At 49.7% G+C, this 20228-nt stretch overlaps 1 protein-coding gene across 11 annotated transcripts in view; it reads right to left on the bottom strand.

Annotated features, from left to right (window-relative positions):
• MICAL2 (microtubule associated monooxygenase, calponin and LIM domain containing 2) overlaps positions 1-20228 on the bottom strand; it is a 219427-nt gene that overhangs the window by 166892 nt on the left and 32307 nt on the right. For 10 of the 11 annotated variants that reach the window (XM_027115371.1, XM_027115361.1, XM_027115362.1 and 7 more), the window contains exon 3: positions 1927-2266. In XM_027115371.1, coding sequence (XP_026971172.1) covers positions 1927-2190 — 264 coding nt within the window. In that variant the 5' untranslated portion in view covers positions 2191-2266. Of the gene's footprint in view, positions 1-1926; positions 2300-20228 lie in introns of all 11 variants that reach the window. The other variant, XM_027115359.1, reaches the window with a different exon arrangement.

The following is a 20228-nucleotide window of genomic DNA, read 5'->3' on the forward strand; positions in this document are numbered from 1 at the left end:
ATCATAGCTTATAAAATAGGGGCTGGCCAGACAGACCAGGCAACCGGCTAGTGATTTTTGAAAGGACATCTTCATGGTGGTCAACTCTCCATTCCATCCCTCCGCTGGCCGACTCCCTCCGAAGGTCTGTCTTCAGATCACCAAGAGAGTCCCTCAGCAGCTAGAAACTGTTGGGTGTATGGGGCAATGCATTTTCTGATACAATGAGAGCTCTGAAAATATTCCTTGAGAAAACATGTTGCACCCCAGCCGCCTGACTTCTATGGGTCATTTTAAAAGAAAACCACCATATACAATTACAGAAAAGGGTGAAGCTTTGAAAGTTAAAAGCTTCCCCCTCCTGGAACTCTGAAGAGCTGCCCAGTGAACCATGAACCGTGAAGTTACAACAACTAGGAAAGGAGGTACTGGGCAGGGGTGGCACTTAGGATACTGGCCCCACCTCCCACCCCCCTTTATTCTTTAACGCTTCCCTCTCCTCTGTGTAAGGTCGAAGCTTGGCAGGTTACAGGCAGGCCCTTCCTGGATGGCTAATATGCTCTGGGCTAAGGCGACTGGGCTGCTTCAGCCTGATGGAATGCTTGCCTGTGCTCCAAACGGTCTGTGCGTCCCAGGCTCAGAGGAGCCTGGCAGCTGTCTCCCCCGGGGCAAGGGAAAGCGGCGTATCCCACGGTGGACTCAACGGCTCCAAATCACCAAAACAAAAACACAACAGTCCTGATCTCTATGGAGAGTTCAATCTTCTTGTCTAGGATTGGCACTGACTAGAATTCCAAGGGCTCTGGCTGAGCTACCTCCTGTGAGGTCTAAATACAGCTCGCTCGTTGCTTTTAACCTAAACATGCAGCCTGGAACAGTGCCCAGGGCTGACAGCCCCCAGGGAAGTCTTGACTTCTGGCTGCCCATTTGGGGATGGGTGGTGCAGAGCTATCAGAGATGTGATGCGCTGGGCAGCCCCACGTTCACTGATGTCACCTACGGCCACTCAGTGGGGAAAGTGACCAGCTTGTGGAGGGTTAGCTGTGAGTGGGATCCTGAGCAGAGGAAGAGGATGGGGAGGTGGAGAATGCAGAGATGTGAAGAGGAAGAGAGAGAGAGGGAAGAAAAGACAGTAAAGACCAAAGACCTATTTCTTTTTTTTTTTTTTTTTGCACGGTACGCGGCCCTCTCACTGTTGTGGCCTCTCCCGTTGCGGAGCACAGGCTCCGGATGCGCAGGCTCAGTGGCCATGGCTCACGGGCCCAGCCGCTCCGCGGCATGTGGGATCTTCCTGGACCGGGGCACGAAGCCGCGTCCCCCGCATCGGCAGGCGGACGCTCAACGACTGCGCCACCAGGGAAGCCCCAAAGATCTATTTCTTACCCAACTAAAGTCAGGGAGCTTTCTAAAATGTTTGCTCCCAGGGCGACACAACTCTAATTATGCCTCTCTAGGGAATTTAGGGCCTAAGCCCTAGAATCAGAGGGATCGAGGTTGCCTTCTTATTACGTAACTTTGGGCAAGGTAACTGTCTTCTCAGATTTCATATCTCTTAAACTATCCAAAGGACTACTGTGCTGTTCAACAAGACCACGTACAGAATGCACCTGGCCCAAAGAAGCTACCTGGTAAACAGTAGCTACTAGAAGAAGTAGTGGTAGTAGTAATAGTAGAAACAGGATAACATCAAGCATGCCTTCATCTTCTCCGCCTTGGGAAGGACACAAGAAGAGCTGCTGAGGCCACCATGATAAGACAGAAGCCCCCGACCAGGATAAGCTGTTCATATACAGACAAAGGCAACCTTCAGCTGAGCCAAACAATAAAACACATCCACACCCACTAAGAACCTTACAATGGCAAAATGGCAACAGTTTCCTAACCTCCCAACAAGCCAACCCACATGGCCCACAGGGTGAGAAGCATTCACGCTGGAGTTTCCCTTACCTTGGTGTTCATACAAGACTTCCCTCGCTTGTACTCTTTGTGGGACCCACGCTTGTCCAGTTTGTACCACAGGGCCTTGGCCTTCCAGGTGGTCACCTTGGACTTGAGCTTGGAATAAAAGTTTCTGTGGTCCAGAGGGTCTAGATCCAGGTGCCGTGTGAGGATGTTGAAGGCCTGGAGGGTGCCTTTGCACGTGGAAGCCTGGACAAAGTTCTCGAAAACCTGCCCGGCCTGGGCCTGCTTCTCGTCCTCGTTTTCCCCCATGTTTCAGGAGCCACGAGAGCAGTGGTGTGGAGAGGATGGAGGAGAACACCATGAAGTACCTGGAGAAACGTCACACCTGCAAAGGTAGGCAGAGGCAGAGGTGAGCTTCCTGGATGAGGGTAGAGTGGGGAGAAGGTGCGGAGAGGTAAAAAGACAATTCCTTTAAGACACTAACATACTAAACATAACACTTAATACTAAACATACATAATGCATAGGACCGGTATAATCATGCCTTCTAACCTGGCAATGCTGTCTTGCTGGCAATCTCTCTCCCCAACACTCCACTCCCCTGGCTGGCTGAAAAGAACTACACATTGCCAAAGATCTATCCTGGCTGACGTCAATATTACCTGGTCAATCTTGCTATGAGCAGTGGTTCTGGAAGTACTAACTAGCAAAAGGAAAACAAACAAAACCCAGAAGGGCACACCAGATTTAGCACTGTTGGAAACCTATAATTCCTGGTGCCATAAATTGGCTGACTAATGTTAACGTAACCCAATCACATGACATGAGTGCACAGCCCCCAAAAAGCAAAGCACATGCCTCTCTAGATTTCATGACCACCATCCCACCTATCCTTAGACACCACACTTTTAAGTCTTCCTTCGTTAGTTACCAGAAGGCGGGTCTTTCCCTTCTACAGACGGCAAATGGCAACTTCTCAAAATTCCTCTCCATTCCTAGTATCTGCTAGAAGCACAGCATCCACCTCAGTCAGACATACAGAAAGAGAGAGAGAAACGTGGGTCTCCTCCTGATGCACAAAAGGAGCCTGTGCTTTGTAAGCCCAAGCTGGGAGCTATTTGGAACAAGTGCTTAATCTGAAGGAAGGAAAAACCGCGATGGAGGTTCATTCACATCACAAAAATAGCTTGCCTGGGTTTTGGCCATCGTCCTTTCTTCTCTGCACCACTCTAACCTCAGGCATTTTCTTAGGAAAGTCATTTAAGTTTCAAAGGAACAAAAATAAATTAGAGCTGATTTTCCAAAGCACCAGCTATTTTTCCAGAATCTAAAGCTAGTGCAAGAAGATAAGTGTGAAGGAGCTGGGGCTGGCCCAGCTGCCAGGAGGGCTTGAGGGGGTCTGTAAACGCATATCAAGCTCCCCCCGACAGAGGCCTGGCAGGGGGAGGTCAGCAAACAGAGACAAAGCCCTCGGGCTGGGCAGCTTCCCACTCTCCAGACCGAAATGCCACAGTGGGTGCATTTAGATTGCGGGCTGGCTTTATAAAACTGAAAGCAGAGAATGGTGTTTATCTTCTTCCTTAATCTTTTACTCATTCATTCAGCAATAACTACTGGTGCCTTAGCAAGGGCCACGCATCACCCTAGATGTTGGGGATACAAAGACGGAGCCTAGTGAGGAAGGCAGGCCCGTAAATAGTTGATTACAAGACAACCAGGCCAGCACTTGTAAAAAATGAACACAGCACACGGAAGCCCAAAGAAGATGTTAAACAGAGCCTGGAGGAGTCCAGCGGAGGCACAAGAGGGAAATGCCAAAACGATACAATTTTAGGAACAAGGTGGTTTTCACTAGAAGACTGGGGAATGGACCATATGAAGGCATGAGTCTGGAAAGAGCCAGCACAGCTGCAGAATGACAGTAAGTTCAAGGTGTCGGGAGTTCAGGACTGGTGACCAGGTGTGATGGGGTGTCTGGGGCAGACCGTAGGGGGGGCCTGGCTTTTCCAGAGGGCCGTGGGGCTCAGGAGACAGAGCAGCGGGGTGAGACGAGTCTTTGGGAAGATGGCCGGGGTGGACTGGAGAAGGAGGCAGCTGAGGGGCTGCCCAGCACAATGAGGAGAAGCTGGGAAGCAGGAGAAAGCTGGGACAGCAGGAGAAAGAAAAACACACACATGCATGTTATGTGGCCTGGCTGGACACCACCTGTGAGGGGCCGCCTGCTGGGGGCCGACAAGCTCTCCAGGCAGCCAGATACTGATGGGTGCAGTGGCACGGGATACAGTGTAGGACCCGTCCCTCCCATCTCTCTTCCCCCAAGAGCTTCCAACGGGCCTGGCACCAGGCTCGGCCGAAGGGAGAACAGTACATTCCCTGCTCCAGGCCCAGCCAAGCTCCACTCTGCAGACGGGACTCCGTACTCTAGTCCCCTCAACTCAACAAATTCAACCAACTTGGAAAGCTGGCACCAAAAGACATGATCAGTCGGCTCCTTTAATGTCTGCAGCGCTCACGTTGGCGTCACTCACATAAACTTTGCCTCTTGCACATGGGGAAAGTCTCAACTTTCCCCATATGCAAGACTCACCACCCAGAGAGCATAAACAGAGAACAAGGCTCGTTCGCTTTTCAGAGCATATGAACATCCTCTGTCTTTATCTATCTTTGGAACCACTTCTATGTCCGGGATTGAACAAGGGCTGCAGTAGCTGATTGACAACTGCAAAGCTACCTGAGTTCCACTGGAATCCTCCAGTCCTTTCTGACGATGGGCAGGTGGTGCAGAGAAAAACCACAGGCTTTGGGCCTCTTGAAACCTGGGTCCAAAGCTCAGCTTGGCCCCTCACTGCCCACCTGGCTTCACCTAAGCCATGTAAGCTCTGAGCCTCAGCTGCTTCTTTTGTATGAGAGTTTGCAGAGTTGCTGTGGAGTGAGAGATTCCTGAGTGATGGCAGAGCCTGGCCCTAGGAGCACCAGCGTGATGTGATGTATGCTGAAGCCATCACCTGGGGCAGATTTGAAGCTGGGGAGGCACTAGTTTGAAAAAAGAGTTTTGTAAATCAATTCTCCAAGTCGCCAACTCCGCCTTGTCTAAAATGGTGAACTGTTTTGAGTTATCAAGCCAGACCCGACTCCCAGAGAATAATTTATAAACTGGAAGAACCTGACTCCTCCCAACCCCCCCAGCCGCCTCCCCTCCTCCCACAAAAGAAAAATGAACAACTTAATTTTAGGGCCCCAAGGGAAAGAGACAAAGTGGTGCTGAGGGCCCTGGGTGGGTGTGAGAGCTCCAGGAACTAGCTCTTATCTGGAGTGAGATACGGGAAGGTGGAGGGAGATGGCTGGACAGAAGAAGATAAGCCCTGCCTGGGACTGTGCCCGCGCAGCCCGTGCCAGGCTCGGCCCTGCCTCCCTGCCGTCTAAAGGGTTTAGTCTCAACCTTTAAAACCGCTTTGCAATTGAAGTCAGAGACCTGAGAAATAACTCTGACACCCATGCGGAGTAGGTCTCCTCCCAGAAAAGCATCCAGATATTCGGAGTGTGGCAAACCTGGGTGTGAGTCTGGTCTCACGCACTCGCTAGCCGTGTGACCCTCGGCATTTTATCTAGTCTGTCTCAGCCTGTCTTCTCATCTGATCAGTGGGGATACCAATACTCGAGTCACAGGGGGGTAAGGAATGAATTCAATCACGTGGGTAATGTATTTAGCACCTAGTGACTCCATGATGACCAGCACTCATGACTATTTGTCAGATGGCTCAAACGTCATCAGACCAAAAGGAAGAGAAGAAGGAACATAATTATGACCGCTGGTACTAGCTTCCCAGGTCAAGCAATTATATATACTTTACAATTAGAGGCCATGGGCTTTCTATACAGAAGATCTGGTGTCAAATCCACTTCCTAACTGTGTAGCCTTGGACAACTCCGCTTCCAAGTTTTAAGTTCCTCATAAGAAAAGTGGGGAACCTCATACGAGGAAATTTGGGTAATGAACTGAAAACATCCATGGTACAAGGTAGTTCTGTGAGTGAACTAGAAAGGCTGATTTAGAAGGGTTCCCCTGAGTCTGAGTCCCAGCTTCCAGAAACTGGAGTGCAGTATTTTGCTGGATACCCCTCTCTTTCCTTAAAAGAAGAAGATCAAGGTTTAGTTAAATCAGAGGATCCTGGGTAATAGCTCTCGTTAGCCTTCCTTGCCAATCACCACCCAGCTGTTGCCTTTTTGGAGTTTGATATGAAATATAAATAAAACCAACTACTCAGAAATATGAAAGGTTTCTGCATTTTCCGGGAAGAAACAAGACGTGATGCTTTAGTTTCTAAGAATAGCCTTGAAACAATTTGGTCTTTGCCAACTGGAGTCCCTTATTTGTGGTTCTGCCTATGTGACTTTATGAGTCACAAAGCAATTCCCTGTCCCTGCCTCTGGCTGTTACAAATTAGAACCCAGGGCCTCAGATCCTAGCACTGGTAATGGGCTCTTAGCCCATGACAACTGGGAGACAAGTTCAAGGTTTATGCAGAGGCCCTGAGTAGCTCTCAAAATGAGAGATGAGCCTCCTTGGCCCAAGAGCTGCCAATGCACTCACATGTGGGGACTCCCACCCCCTGCCTTTCCTGGGCCTCATCACCTGCCAAATGGCATCAAAGAGTGTGACCAGGCAGTGGATAAAACGGAGTTCTATAAAAACTTAAGGAGGGCTGGGAGGGACACCGGGCAGAACCTTCCCTCAAAGCAGCATGAGGTAAGCACAGCCCTCAACCCTACCCTGAAGGCTCACAGACATGTTTCAAGGTAAATGCAATCTAAAAACCAAACCCTCTCCTCATTTCCACTGCCAAGCCCCCCATTCAAACTTACCATCTCCCAGGTTAACCTCCCCAAAGGGCCATGGGGCAGGGCCCAGTTTCCACGGCAGTGAAATGGGGGTCTTCACCCCTGTGCACCCGCAGGTGGTTGGAAAGACTAGAAGCCCCCGGCTCTGTGCCTCGCACTCGGAAGACCCTGGGTCATGGCTACTTGGATCTGACATCTGAGATGAGGCAGGAGGCAGCCAGGGCCAAGGCGGTGGGAAACGCCTCCCACGCTGCCTCTCTGCAGAGCCCAGCATGGGCAGAACACCTGGTTTACAGGTGGTGTCTGCAGGCATCACCCTCTCACCTGGCCCAGGGAGGCCTGGCTTTCCATCTACCAGGGCACGTGACACCAACTTGAACCTAAAGGGGCAACTCCCAGCGTTGGGAAGGGACCGAAAGGGCCACTTTGAATCTCCTTCCAGCCAGGGGTCCCAGCCTTCCCTCGGTCAACTCCCCGAGTGGAGCACGCACCACTTCCTGGGGCAGCCTGCCCCACCCTTGCCTCCTCTGGCTGGAAGAGAGCCTCGGTGAGATGATTCCTGTTAGCTGCTCTCCAGGGAGATCAATGCTGTCTCTCCAATAGCTCCTCCCCACTCCTGGTTTTAGCCCTTGAGATCACCCACAGGAAGTCAAAGCCCCTTCCATGCAGGCTGAACTCACACACGCAGTCTACTTACACATGCCACCCGGAGCCCCGACTGGAAAGGCTAATGAAAACGCACCCAAGAGACGTACTGTGAAAGCCCACCCAAGCGCCCAGCCTGCAGCAGGGCCTGGACACTGCCCTCTGTCTACACCGGCCCAGGGTGGGGAGCTCGGAAAAGAGACTCCAGGGGCACTGCAGGCCCTGGCCTTCTGTGCTGCTCCTCCTGTGAGAGGCCAAGGCCATGTGGTCTTGCTCTTCCATCCCCAGCCCTCCCCTCACTCCTTTTCAATAGCGACTTGACTCCACTGCTCTGGCTTGAAATGACCTCACACATTCCCACCTCCTCGCCTCAGTCCATTTCCTTGTGGAATGACTCACAGTAACAGATCCCAGGATGACCTGAGATTGACCCCCCAACCCCGAACCCATGAGCCAGAGACCCATATGCTGACCGGTCACAGTGCCAGGAAGGAGGCCAACATCACCAGGGGCCACGGCAGCCAGGCTCTTTCACAGTATCCTATGGGGTCCTCACAAGAAGTCTGTGGGGTAGGGTGCTTCTCTCTCTCTCTCTGTTTCTACTCTGTAAGAAGCAAGGACTTTGGGGGTAGGGGGTAATTCCAGAACTTGCTCATCTCACTTTCCTTAAGCAAGTATAAATTTGCCATGTGTGGCTGCTACGTGTGTGTGCGTGTGTTCACGTACATGTATGCATATATATGAGTATGTGTGTAAATGTATGTCTATGTGTGTATGGATTGCATATATGCATGCTTGTATGCATGTGTGTACACAAACACACACGTACAAATTTTTTAATTTTTCCACCATGATTTCTGGCCAGTGTCCCACATCTCTGCTTGTACTGCTAAGCCTGTCTTTAAGAACTCTCTAGGAGAAGCAAAGCCTTTGAGGCGGGCAGAACTCGGGCCTGGGCATGAGGAGACTGAGCCTCATCTGAACAGCGACAACCACACTGCTCAGCTGCTCACGGGTGCCAGACCCTGTCCCAGGTCCTTTACATCCATGATCTCATTCAACCATCCTTATTTGACTGAAGAGAAGGCAGATTCAGAGGGGCAAGCAACCCCCCCCCATTTGCCAAGGTACCGAGTGGACATGCTGTAAAATGAGCCCAGTTCCATCTCACTTCAAAATCCACGCTCTTCGTCACCGATTGATATGAGCCATGGAGACGGAAATAATACGACCTGCTTTTACTGAAGCCGCCGTGTCAATTAAATGGGTTAAGTTCTGTAGTCCCTGAAGTTCTTTCAGGCTCCTAGAGACTGCAAACGTCAACAACGGGGTGTGGCTTCATAAGTTACGGAGCAACCAAACAATAAAGGATTAGGCAGTCCTTTAAAATGATATTTATAAAGACATTTAATCCTTCTGGAAAATGCGTATGCCCTAAATCAGAGTGAAAAGAGCAGGATACAAATTCAAGTACTCGATATGATTCCAACTCCTTAGAGTAATATCTAAAGGAGAAAGGAAACAAGCCAAAAGTGAACAGTGGTCGTGTGTGTGATGGTATTTCAGATGATTTATGTTTAGGTTTATACTTTTCTTTATTTCCAGATTTTCTACTGGAAGCACACACAGCTTTTATAACTCCCTCCTCTATACGTTCCAAGTCCTGGAGTCTTCTCTCCCTGACTAGACTATCTTGGTCTCATGTATCTTCTCTTCCTCAGGCCTGTACGGCTCCAGCCACACTAGCAATGTCATTCTTCACCAGAAAAGAAAGGGCCATCCTGTAAGAAGCCCTGACACTGCTAATCTAATGAACGGGCTTACATTCCAACAGGTGAGGGACGAGGTCCCCAAGACTGCATTCCTGCCACACCTCTGCTCACTGGACCACAGACTTGAAAGTGGGGAAGATAATACCTCTGACATGATCTCAGCTATGCCCACAGACCCCCTGCCAGTCAACCCCACAAGAAGGACACCTGCCTACCTGGTTATAGGCCAGGACCTGACAAAATAACATACATCTCAGCACACACACCAAGCCCATCTCACCACTAAAAACTCAGCAGCCTATTCTGCATATGCCCTAAATCACCTTCATGACCCATTGGCTGCCTGGGAGTACTGTGAACTCCAAATTCCAATTTCCAGGAGGCCACCCTATCTCAAAACTAATGGGAGAGATACCTAGAATAAGCAAATTCATAGAGACAGAAAGTAGAAATTCATAAAGACAGAAAGACAGGGGCTGGGGGAAGAGGGAAATGGGGGTTATTGTTTAATGGGTACAGATTTTCAATTTGGGATGATGAAAAAGTTCTGGAGATCGATGGTGGTGATGGTTGCACAACCATGTGAATATACTTAATGCCACTGAATTCGAACATTTAAAAACGGTCATAATAGTAAATTTTGTCATGCATATTTTCCCACAATAAAAAAAATATAATAAAATGCATTAAAAAAACAAACCATCGCCACCCTACAGTAGGAGCTGTCCAAGGCCAGAGGACAGAATTTGTGGCCTAATTAACAATGAAGCAAATTATCTAAAATACTTTTGAGTTAAAGTGTAATAAAATAAATAGTGAAAGAATCCTGCTGTTTTTTTATTTGGCTCAATGGCATAATTTCTTGGTTTTTGTTTTTGTTTTTTTTGTAAGTCATCTGGGCTCCTCTCAGTCTTCCTTCCAAATCTCATTTGACTCCAGGAAGCCTTTGGAAGCTCAGCCCTGCCAAATTCCAATTTTTATCTCTTATTCTGCCTTCCCCAGGCCACCACCACCAATGCCGCCCCTCCCTCACTCAGCACCTGTAAAATCTGCTTCAACATCACAGGGAAGGTTGGGTAGGGGCTCCCTGCTCTTAGCTTTCAGCGCCTACCATCCCTTGCCTGGGAAGAACACTCCTGTGTTCTGACAGTCCCTAGACAGTGCAGCCAGCAGACTGCAGTTCCTTGAAAGCAGGGAGCATTCTTCCCTGCAGTGTACAGATTCCCTAAAAACTCCCCAAGGGCAGGTCCAGATCAGCCCAGATCTGTTGCACATGCCATCAGACGAGGAGAAACAATGGCCGTGTCATTAGATAAGACTTCTGTCTCTCAAAATCAGAGCTTCGCATATTTTTCATTGACTAACATCAGTTTCAGGGACACTGGGTATGAATCCTGTTCACGTTAGGAGAATCCTGCTGCGAGGCAAAGAAGCTTGCCCGTTTGAAAAAACAGTAAGTCTGACATATCATATACCATACTTACTGTTCTTTTTTTTTTTTTTGCGGTACTACGCAGGCCTCTCACTGTTGTGGCCTCTCCCGCTGCGGAGCACAGGTTCCAGACGCGCTGGCTCAGCAGCCACGGCTCACAGGCCCAGCCGCTCCACGGCATGTGGGATCTTCCCAGACTGGGGCACAAACCCGTGTTCCCTGCATCAGCAGGCGGACTCTCAACCACTGCGCCACCAGGGAAGCCCCATACTTACTGTTCTTAAGCACAGCACATGGATGTGAACAAATCCTTTTACCCCACTAACTCCTAGTCTTCCTTCAAAGCTCTTCTCCTCTAGGCACTCTCCACCTCCCTGTCGCCAACCCCTTTCCAAAATGCGTTGGATCTGTCCCAGTATCTGTACTTACCTCGGTTACAGTAAGTCCTGTGCTGAAATTAATTTTTCACTTCCCTACTCCCAGTTCCTAGCACAAGGCCCTCTCTATACAGTATGTGCTAAATGAATGAATGAATGCTCAGACCTTGGGAACATAATAATCCTTGACATTTAACGAGCATCTATGAAGTCTTGAGCAGCAAGGTAAAAAGCTTTCTAGGTATTAAAGAAGTTAACCATTGTAACAAACCAAGGCATCATTAGATACTGTTATCTAATGATAATGGTATCCCCACTTTTCAAAGAATTAGAAAAGTTGGCAACTTGGCAAGGGCACATGGCCAGAAGTAATGAACTTGTGACTTGACATCCTAGAGCCAGAGTTCAGAGTCCACATCTGTAACCACCATCCCACACAGCTCCCACACATAGTGGATGGAGGGATCCAAGTGCTGCCTCATACACCACATCAGGGACGTGGTCTCTGCTCTAGACCCTTTGGTTCATGATACTCCCCTTCTTTCATCAAACTCCAAAATGCCAGGACCTGGCACAATGAGATCTCGATGCAATCGTGGATAACTGTGGTGAATGTATCAATAACAAGTCAGCTGAGGGGTGGGTGACTTTCTAGCCCGGGTGGGTATGGCAGAGGCAGGCCAGCTGACCACCAGACACATCGCTCCTTCCTCCTGGGCCCTTCCTTGCAGCTGTGTGAGCCCACGTGACCAGTTCCAGGCAATGGAATGTGAGCAGAAGTGACACACGCAACTTCTAGGACCAACCCATGAGAACCTCCCGTGGCAATCCTCCAGGCTCTTTCCACTTCCGCCAGAGCATAGCAGCCACGGAAATCACATGTGCGAGACGGCAAAGCCATGAGAAGGAAGGAGCTGGGCTCGCTGATGCCCACTTGGAGGAAAGCAGTCTATGACCAGGAACATTTGGACTTCACATATGTGAGAAATAAACCTGAAGTATGTGAAGACACTGAGAATCAAGGGTTTATCTGTGAGGCAGGAAATATCAATTAATCCAGTAGGTAAACCATAGCATGGTAGGAATGCCAGATTTGTCATTGGAGGTTAACCCCCAGAAATATGCCTGACCACCCCTCATTCAGGAACCTCCCCACACACATATACACCCTCTGGTGAATATACCTTACTATATATCCTATAATAAGACAAGAGAATGGGACAGATAGACTAGTCGTTTCCTTGGTTTCAATAACCCCCAGAGCCCTCAGGAAGCCCCTGGAAGCCTATGTGGTGTGGTGGAAAGAACGTGGACTTCCGAGTCCCCAGCATTCCCTTGAGCAAGTCACAAACAACACAGAGTCCCTGTGAAAATTAGATGAAAAAAAAAAAAAAGAAAATCAGATGAAGGTGCCTCTCGTGGGGCGGGCTCAGGATGTACTTTTCCTGCGTCCTTCCAGCCCACTGCCCTGGGGATAACACCCACCACCCGAGGTAGCCCAAGCCAAACCACAACAGAAATAGGGGCATTTTCACATAGATGGTAAGGGTGATCATCTCCCCTTATCTACCTTAAGCTGAGATGGGACAGTTAAAGCATATTTTCCACCGAGTCGTTGCCCAGCACACCCTTAAAGTCACCCCCCAGGTGAGCCTTTGTGTCTGGATGGCTGAGCTCAGGCCTCAGGGACTGCAACCCTAGTAATCAGTCTGGAGGATAGAGAAGGAGGCTGGGGAGGAGGCATAAACGTCATGGAAAAGTGAACTTGAAAAGGATTTCTCAACAACGCCTGCTCGCTCTGCACACACCATACCCAGGAGCCCAGGACAACCACAGAGCAGTCCCTGCCCCAGAAGCTCACAGCCCAACCGTGTCTCATGGAGTCTGTCCTCCAAAGTCTCCCCCATTTTGAAGAATTGTGCCAAGTAGCTACATTTTTTCAAACCAAAAAAAAAAAGAACTCATTACCTAACAAAAGTGTTTTTTGTTCTTTTTTGGATGTGTGAATTTAACAATGTGAAATCAGTCTCAAAAATGTGCACAAATTCAACCACAGTTAGATCTACATTTGCTCTTAATAATGGCACTCTCCCTCCTTCCCCTCACAGTCTAGGTTCCCAGTAGGAAAGTCTAGCCTGGCAATGTCCACTTCCTCACTTCCACTCACCCTCTAATCTACCACAGTTTCATTCCCCCTCCCACACATAGCCCACCTAGGCATCATGCCCAAGGCCACCACCAACTCTGTGGCTACAGCTAACTGTCACTTAGTGGACCTTATCTTGCCCAGGGTCTCTCCCATCTTCAGTCTGTGCAGACACATCTCTCTCTGAATGCCCCTGAAATTTCCCCAGATTCTGATCTGCACACTCCTCCCGTTTTCAAGGACCTCAACACACCCACAGATCAACCAATATCTACATCCCAATGACCCATCAAGCTATCCCTCTGTCGTGAACCTCCAGCTGCTTTCCAGACCTGTATTCAACTGCCAATTACACTCTTCCCCTGACTGTCTTGCAGAGACCTGACATGTGGTCAGTTTACCTTCCGCCTTCACCTCCCTGGCACCCCCAGCCTCAGTGAACAGCACCATCTGTACCCAGACTCTCACGCCACACCCCTGGAGTCACCTCCTCTGCCCCCTTTCCCTCACCTCGAGGAGCCAGCCAGTCACCAAGCACTGCCTCCGTAACAGCCCCAGTCACTGCCTCCTGTCCAGCCTCCCCTCTCGTTTAACTCTCAATACCTCCTCATACATGCCCTTCCTGCTTGCTCCCTCCAGTCCACCAACCTCTCCCTGGAGCTGCTGCCAGAGAGATCTTTCCACCAGAAATGCACACTTGGTCAGGTTCTGTTCCTGTTTCAAACCCTTCAGCAGCTCCCTGAGCATCTTCAGGGTGAGAGCCAAACATCTCAGCAGAGCAAGACAAAACCCACCTTCCTGCTTCGCCCCTTGCCTGCTCTCCAGCCTGCCACCTCACCATTTCCCTGACCCCACGACCAGACCTACTGAGCCATCTGCATCTGTAGCTCCCTAACAAACTGAACTCTTCCAGGCCTCCCTCCCTGTGCCTTTGCTTATGCTGGTCCCTCCATCTAGAAGGCCCATCCAGACTCTGTTCCCTTGGTAAAAACCCATTCGGCTTTAGGGCTGAAACATCAAAGGCAGCAGAGTGTCAGGGGTCCCAGTGTGGGCTCTGGAGTCAGGCAGACTTGTTACAAACCTGACCCACCACTTACTAGGTGTGTGAGCCTAGATGAGTCACCTAATTTCTTTGAACCTCAGTTTCCTCATCCATAAAATAGAGATAATAACAGTCCTGACCCCACTGGGTTACATGAGGATGAAACTCTGACGCCAGGTTAGGCGGTATCCTTGGCTGCAACTCTTCTTTGAAGTCTTACCTTGGTCTCTCCTACACTGTACTCCGTGGAGGTTCCAGTGACGGTTGCATACAGACTATCGCATGAACTACTTTTGGGTCCGCCCGCCTCCCTGGACTGTGAGCTCTCTGACGCCAGATGCTGCATATCCAGGGCCTGGCGCCTGTGCCTCTGGCAATGGCACACGTTCAATAACCACTGCTTGTTGGTAAAATCCAGTCAAGAGCAGCCACAAAATTCAGGCTGTGTGGCGGCGTGAACTGCGACTGCCCTTCCTCTCTGACCACCACCAGAATGACCCCGGGAGCCTCCTCACTCGTCTCCGGTTCGCGTCTTCCCCTTCCCGTCTTGTCTGCACCACCCCACACGGCTCATACAGCCCTCAGGGCTCCCTAAGCCCCACTGTATAAGTCCCAACTCCCATGATGGGCTCGTCAGCCCCCTCCACGCAGCCCCCATTTCCTTGTTAGGCTCAATTCCTAAAGGTCTCAGGGCTCCCCTGTGGCTGCATCAGACAGACTGGCCCATGTAATGCTCCACATCTGGTCTCTGCATTCCTCCTCCCATCCCTGCTCAAATCTTACCCATCCTCTGAAGCAAAGTCAGGCCCTGAAGTACTAATTGAAGACCTACTATGTGCTGACATCACAGTCTATTCAGGGAATCAATTTTAAATAATTATAGTTAAAAGCTGCAGTAGAGGTGGGTACCAAGACGTGTGGACACAGAGATGGGAGATGGAGTGACCCACAGCCTGGAGAGAGGCTCAAAGAAGCAGCGCCAGAGCTGGATCTTAAGGGATGAGCCGGAGTTTTCAGGCACAAAAGCCTCCCCATCCCATACTGACCCTTCTTTCACATGCATTCTTCTTACTCTCAGCGTCTGTGCCAGAGGTCACCAAACCTGGTTCTACACCACACGATTCACTAGGAAGTGTCCAAAAATACAGCTTCCTGGGCCTACTCCCACACAGAATCTCTGCAGCCTGAGGTACAAGGGGGAAACTGCTAGGCACTCTGGATACCAGGGGAACAAGCTCTGTCTTCCCAGCTTCTGAGAAACTACCATCTAGTAATTCCTAGAGACAGACAGTTATAACACACATGGGGTCATATGAGACACAGAACCGGCCATCTGGCACTTCATTTAGCCTTGAACCCAACACAGTTTTGTGCATTATGCTTTTCTGGACAATACAGTGTATAAACTTCTTAAGGAAAAGGCCAGTGTCTTTTGTTTCTTTTCTATTTCCCAGAATATTCAGCTCAGTTCTAAGTATGCAGTTGGCATTCAATCAATATTTAATCAAATAATTCAACTTTTTGTATCATGTCCCTTTGGACTAATTCACCCATTAACGAATTGTCTACTGATTTTTAGCTTTGTAATTTTGGTGCCAGTGTGGTGTCGGCTCCTAGTAGGTAATTAGTACATGTTTGTTGAATGAATGAACATTTACCGGTAAAAATTTATTTCAGGAGGAATGGAACAGCGCTCACTGTACCACCTTTAGAGTTCACTTAAAAGACTTAAAACATTTTTCATTTGAATTATAGGCCTTTAATTTCAGGATTAATTTCCTGATATGCAATTATACATGCTTTGTTGTTTGTATTATAATTAATGTTATTAGCAATGTAAATAATACCTCTCTGGATCTTGGAGGTCAGCTGGCCTCTGTGCAGGTGTGCCCGGGGCCTGGGAAGGGGAGATGCTTGCCTGTTTCTTCCAATGAGGTGTCCACCCAGCCGGCAGTTCAGCTGGGCACACCCATTACCCCAGTCTCCACACAACGGCCTATCAACTGCATTCAACCTTTCCGAGCAGGTGTGTGCACATGCACGGGCAGGTGAGCCCTGCCTGAGTCAGAAAAGCCTAATGGGCTGTTCGAAACCTACTGACACGTCCACACACTTGGGAAGCTGGGATCTGTGATTTAATTGTGAAAAGCCCTGTGCTGCAGAAAAGCAGTCTGACAAAACAAGGATACGCGTCGGGAGGCTCCTGGGAGACACGTCCAGGCATGGAATTCTCAGCCAAGCGGGGACGGGCTGGGCAAGCGGGGGTCGCCGGCAGGATGGACTCTACCTGGCTTTCGCCGGGGCCCACATTCCCATGCTTTGTTGCTGTTACTGTTCTTTGTTTGTATGTTAGGCTTGTTTTAAGCCTTGAAAGTAGGACTCATAGTCTTGAGTGGGGGAATTTCTGGATGTGGACGAAAGTTCTTCTGGCCCTCCCTCCAGGCCCAAACCAGGAGATAGGAGAGTCTGTAATTCCTTTCGTGCCCGGGACCAGAGGGATCTTTCCTGGAGTGCGTGCTGGATCGTGGACAGCACTCGGGCAACTCAACTCAGCCTGAGAGATATTCAGTCCTTTTTGCTTCTGCTGGAAAATGGGAGGGTTTACTTACTGGTAATGTATTTGTTCCTATATTCATCCCACAGATACCAATTACCTTGTGCCGGGCAATGTGCTAAGTGAACACAGCTTAATGGTTCTCAGATGCAGCCTCTGCGGGGTGAGCAGGCCAGAGACTGACAGGGCGAGACAGCTCTGAGCAATGCTGTCTTCCCTTCACCGGACCCGCCCAAGGGGCTCTGTGCCCACGTCAAATGTGCCGTTACCAGGGGGCTGGTTCAGGTGTCTGAGCAGAAGGGAGAGAGAAGACTGTTTGGGCCACATCCTTACTATGCAGAGGAACTGAAGTCTCCTATGAACTGTTTTCACAAAAGCTCTTTAAAACCATGCAAGGTTTCAGACAGTAAATACAGAAAGGCCTCTCTGATTAGGGCAGAACCAGTCCCTAAGATACACTCAGCTGCTGGCCCCACTCCTGAGATGATTAGCTTGACAGGTTGGTAACAGCTGTTACCAACAACAAAGGCTGACCTGGAGGGTGATGTGAGCCTGTGTGAGGGGGGCCGCAGAGCTGTGAGGGGAGGGACACCTGGCTCTCCAGGTGACACTCAAAGGCCACGTTCCTGTGAGCTCAGAGATGCTGAGACAAGCACTCCAGGACCAGCGACTGCCTTGGCCATTCCTCACTCGGTGGGTCAAAACGCCCCTCCCTGACCCACACCCCAACAGAGAGCAGCCCCAGGGAGGACCACAGAAGATGTGACTGAGCCAGTGAATTTTCTGTCAAGGTTCGGGAAACAGTCTCCTGCCATCCCGATGTAAGACGTTTGGGTTGGCTGAATGAAGGCGCTGGACACTTCTCTAGGTGTTTGGGCTTATGTTCTGAAAAACACATCCCAGAAAGGATTTCCTCTTTCCTTGTAAAGAAACGAAACCCAGGGGGCCACAAAAGATGGACTGTGATACGAGACCAGGAAGACCTGGACTCCAGATCGCTCTCCGGGTTTTTGCTCCCCTCCCCTCCATGAAGGGTACGTCAGGCTCAAAGTTCTGCTTCCAGAATAGGTTTCCTGGGGCAGACCTCGGCAAGGAGTTCATTAGAGAGGAGAGAGGCACAAGTTCCTGAAAGGCTCTCTCTCTTCCCCAAGACCCTCCTCACTCTAAAGGGTTGGGATTTTTAAAAGATTCTGGCTCACCCTCAGGGCAAATGATCACTTCCTAGATACTTTTGCCTTGTAAATATTGTCCGTAAAAACAGCAATATATTTTCGCTGATCTTTAAGTAGCCTTCTCACCCCACACCCCCAGATGCTGCAGAATTATTGTGCGGCTTTGTCTGGAATGCAAAGCAATCCCTGGAGAGACAGGCTGCACACGAACCCACAAGGGTGTCTGCTATCAGCTTATTTGGCAAGAGGAATCTGAGACATTTTAAATATGAACTGTCAGTGTGGCCCATCCCACCCCAATGCCCTAGCGCCATCAATAAACACCTCCACTGGTTCGTGAGACACAAAATGTAGAAAATGGACACAAACTGTCTGAACACAAGTCCCACAAACATTTCTACAGGGAAAGGTACTTCAGACGCCTGGAGAATTCATATCTGGAGAATCTCTGCTGGTCTGATGTTTCTTTCAACGACTCTCACATAATTAGCAAGTGTTTTACAAAGCCCTTAACGGTCTGGTCCCAAACCCCTCCTCCCCCAGCTTATCTCCCAACTGAAAGTTCCACTCCTTCTACGTCAGCTGAGAAAATATGCCCATGACTCCTCACTTCCAAGTACCGAATCAAGCCTTCATACCGCCACATCTTTCACTTGGAAAACTCTCTGCCTCCTTCTCTGCCTGGCAATCTCCTACTTATCCCTCAATACCCAAGTCCCAGAGCACATGCTTGGTGCCAGTTTCCCTGCGCGTTGCTCTCTTCTCAGTGCTTTCAGAGCACTTGGTGTGTGACTCATTATGACACTGCTTAGAGCAGTGGCTGTGACTCTATACACATCTGTCCTGCCACCAGGCCAGGCCATGAACTCCTGGGAATAAAGGGACCAGGTCTTACTCACCTTTGCATCCCCACAACCAAGCCCAGAGCCCGGCACTCAGAAGTCCCATCATAAATGCTTGATGCCTCAGTCAATGCCCGGCCCACTTGGCCCAGCTCTTCCTTCTCCATGCAAAGAGAGGCCGTGTGAAATGTGGAGCGAGGAAAGGCTTTAAGATCGGACCCCCTGCATCTGAGCCCTGGCCCCTGTGGGACGTGGGCTAGTTATTTAACCTGGATCTGCCCATTTTCTCCTCGATATAACAAACAGCCATGCTCACCTCTCAGAGGGCCGCAGGGAGGAAAAACAAGGTAAAATATGTAAACCCAGCGCCTGCCCAATGGAAAGAGCTCACGATACATTTCCTTGAGCTCAGCAGGAAGTGCTGAGCCAAATGGAGCCCTCGAGAAAAAAATCAATGGCTTCTGTTCTGGTTTACGTGCCAGCAACACAGCGATGGGGCGGACAGCCTCTAACCCAAAGCGCCCCCTCTCAGAGCAAGGGATGGTGCAGGCTGCACTTGATTCATGCCCTCAGCTCCAGAGTCTCAGAAAGAGGCATGATTAGCAACAAAGCTGATTTCTGTCTGAATGATAAACCCACGAGAGTCCACTATTGCTGAGGCTGGGCCATCAGATCCTTCATTTCCTGTCTTGCATTAATCTTTCACCCCAAGCCACACCATAAAACAGAATACTGCTGACCCAAAGTGTTAAATCCCTGAGTACAAGTCAAACAGCCCACATGTGAGAGAAGCCTCAACCTCGTGGTGATGTCACACCCAGGTTTTATTAGGCCTCGATAAACAAGGAGGTTATTGTGGGCCCTGATAACACCTTGGACAATCAAGCCCAGGGTCAAGGAGAGGAGTGGAAAGGGCAGTGGCTGAACCCACGGAGAGGAGGCAATATGGCACTGGGGAAATAGCCACTTTGTATCAGGTTTGTGATTCCAAGGCTGGGAATCAGGAGACCTGGCTTGCATCTCAGGTTCCACCTCTAGCTTGCTTTATGGGTCTGGTTAAGTCACGTCTCTGGGCTTTGGTTTCTTTACCCATAAAACTGGAGAAATAAATCAGATGATCTGTAGGCTCTTTCCAGCTTTCACGCCCCAAGATCATCAGTCTTAGAGACAGACCCACCCTCCTCAACCCTTGCCCTTTGTGTGTTCGTTGTTTGTCTGAGACATCTCTTAGCTCCCCCTGAGCAGCTTTCCACCAACACCACAACCATTATTGCTCCAGAGTGTCTGGTCACCCCTGACCACAGAGCCTGGCCAGGGAAGAAGATGGTAAACTTGGGGCCATGTGTTTAAGAACATATCTAGTATCCTTTGGTCAAACAACTGGACAGAGTCCAGGCACCTCAGGACATGAAGATCTTGAATATCCCAACAACCCCTAAGAACCTGGGCTGGTTTCTTTCGACTCACAGGTTAATCCCACTCCCCTCCTATACCAACCTGTACCTCCTAGGTCCCCAATGCACTTT

Source organism: Aethalodelphis obliquidens, unplaced genomic scaffold (assembly GCF_003676395.1).
Source record: "Aethalodelphis obliquidens isolate GAN/ISIS:26980383/991018 unplaced genomic scaffold, ASM367639v1 scaffold14, whole genome shotgun sequence".
In the NCBI taxonomy this organism is placed as follows: Eukaryota; Metazoa; Chordata; class Mammalia; order Artiodactyla; family Delphinidae; genus Aethalodelphis; species Aethalodelphis obliquidens.